Genomic DNA, 1,921 nt, shown 5'->3' with positions numbered 1-1,921 from the left:
ACATAGCATAGAGAAACACATTTCCTCAGAGGGATTTCACCTACCCAGTACAGCATGCTGGTCGTGGGACTCCTCCAGCTCTTTTAGGCACTCCCCAAGCATGTCCCATAGTTCATCCAACAACAGCTGCTCACTGAGCAGAGGGAGGTCTGGAAGTCTCTCCTCACTCTCTGACTGGCCATTTCCTTCTTCATCTAAAAAAAGGAATTTCCAATATACATTGAACCATTGCACCAGTTATGCTTTCATCAACCTTTGCCTACTAGAAGACAAAACAATTTTTTTTCTAAATAAAAAGGACTGCTCCAGTGTTGATATTTGTCAATCAAGATTATAATTGCCTGAGTTATTACTGCTGCTCTGCCTGTTTTAGATACAATTAGTCCAAATCAATCAATCAATCAATCAATCACACATTGTCTTATGCACAGTGCAAACACACTGAAACATATCAACCTATTCCTATAAAACTTAGCAAAAACCACAATGTTTAAACACAGTGTCTATTCAGCAATTCAACAATTGATAAAGCATTGTATTTAGAGGTTCTTTATCACTGTGCAAATGCTGAACTAAACAAATTAAGTAAAAACAATCCCAGGTAAATATCCAAAGCATTATATCAGAGAAGGTGATCACTGGATGTGGAGGGATGGGGTCTCACTTACTGAAGAAAACACAGCACATCAGTTTGAACAATTTGCAAGCAAGTCATACCCAGAGGTGCAGGGTCCTGCTCTAGAGGAGAGGGCTGGTCCACATCCATTGGAGAGTCATCTCTCTGGGCTGCCTGGGCTTCTGACATTGACTGCACTTCAGACTAGAGAAAACAAATCAGGAAGGACCAGAGCGACAGAGGATGAACAACAGGGAGAAAAAACATGGAATAATTAATGATTAATGTAACAGTTTTCTTTTTCATAGTAATCCGTCATGACTTATACTGCCATGCAAAATGAAATTCCCATGATCCACTGAGAGGATTGGAACTGGGACTGAGAAGGGAAGGGGGCAGGGCCAAAAGCATGAAGCCATGTCAGCCAGCAAACAGACAACATCAGTGGAACAGATCAAACAGTTTGGAGCAGGCAGCACATTCACATACAGATCATTTCAACAGTAGAACATGTCAATGCAAAGACATTGATGTAGAATGCAGTGGATCACTGGCACATCTGTCCTTCTGTTGGGGCTGTCATTGTTCATCATGGCAGCACTGTAGATGTTGTCACTATGCATGAACCACTTGAGGTAGCAGGCTGTAGACTGACTGCACTACGTTGTTTACAGATAATTCAATTCAATACAATATAAAATAAGACAGATATGCATAACAATTAATGTGTTAGCTTATTAATTTCCAAAACGCACAAAGCCAGTAGGGGCAGAGCGAAATTAGACATGTGGCATTTCAGTAGCTATTAGCCATTTCATAGCATTTATTTTGATGACCACCACAGTAATTTTGAAGTAACTACACTGGGATGGTCACACTATGAAGTCAATGTTATGTTTTCCATCTTTCAAATGATTCCCTTTAAGTGTGTGCAGTGTGTGAGTAGGAGTATGCCTGCTGTCAGTGCAACCCATGCTAACCGTGGCAGCAGCAGCCGTGCCAGCAGGGGGAGCAGCACCAGTGGGAGCATGGGGGGCCGCCACTGAAGATCCGGCGGCGACGGCGGCAGAGGCAGAAGAGGCGGTGGGTGGGGGTGCCTGTTGGAGCCGGCGTGCCCGCTGACCCTCTCTCACCATCTGGATGATGGCGTCAGCTTCAGCTTCTAGTTGACGCACCGCAGCCTGGATGCTACTGGCTGAGCCCAAACTGGTGGAGCCTGCCCATTCGGGGAAGGAGGAAAATAGTTTTATCACTCACTACATCACCAGGATATTGTATGCATACATCAAGAATACCGAGTATATG

At 43.9% G+C, this 1,921-nt stretch overlaps 1 protein-coding gene across 1 annotated transcript; it reads right to left on the bottom strand.

Moving 5' to 3' along the window:
* Nucleotides 1–44: 44 nt before the first annotated feature.
* On the bottom strand, nucleotides 45–1,832 carry LOC111662608 (E3 ubiquitin-protein ligase HUWE1-like; the record flags this gene model as incomplete). Its single annotated transcript, XM_023416524.1, has 3 exons — nucleotides 45–194; nucleotides 718–820; nucleotides 1,597–1,832. Coding segments are annotated over 3 exons (489 nt in total), but the record flags the coding sequence as incomplete, so codon positions are not given.
* Nucleotides 1,833–1,921: the final 89 nt, after the last annotated feature.

This window comes from Seriola lalandi, unplaced genomic scaffold (assembly GCF_002814215.2).
Source record: "Seriola lalandi dorsalis isolate HSWRI2012SDOR001 ecotype SW California unplaced genomic scaffold, Sedor1 jcf7180002000647, whole genome shotgun sequence".
In the NCBI taxonomy this organism is placed as follows: Eukaryota; Metazoa; Chordata; class Actinopteri; order Carangiformes; family Carangidae; genus Seriola; species Seriola lalandi.
Note: the sequence above shows the minus strand (reverse complement) of the source record. Positions and strands in the feature narration are given on the sequence as shown.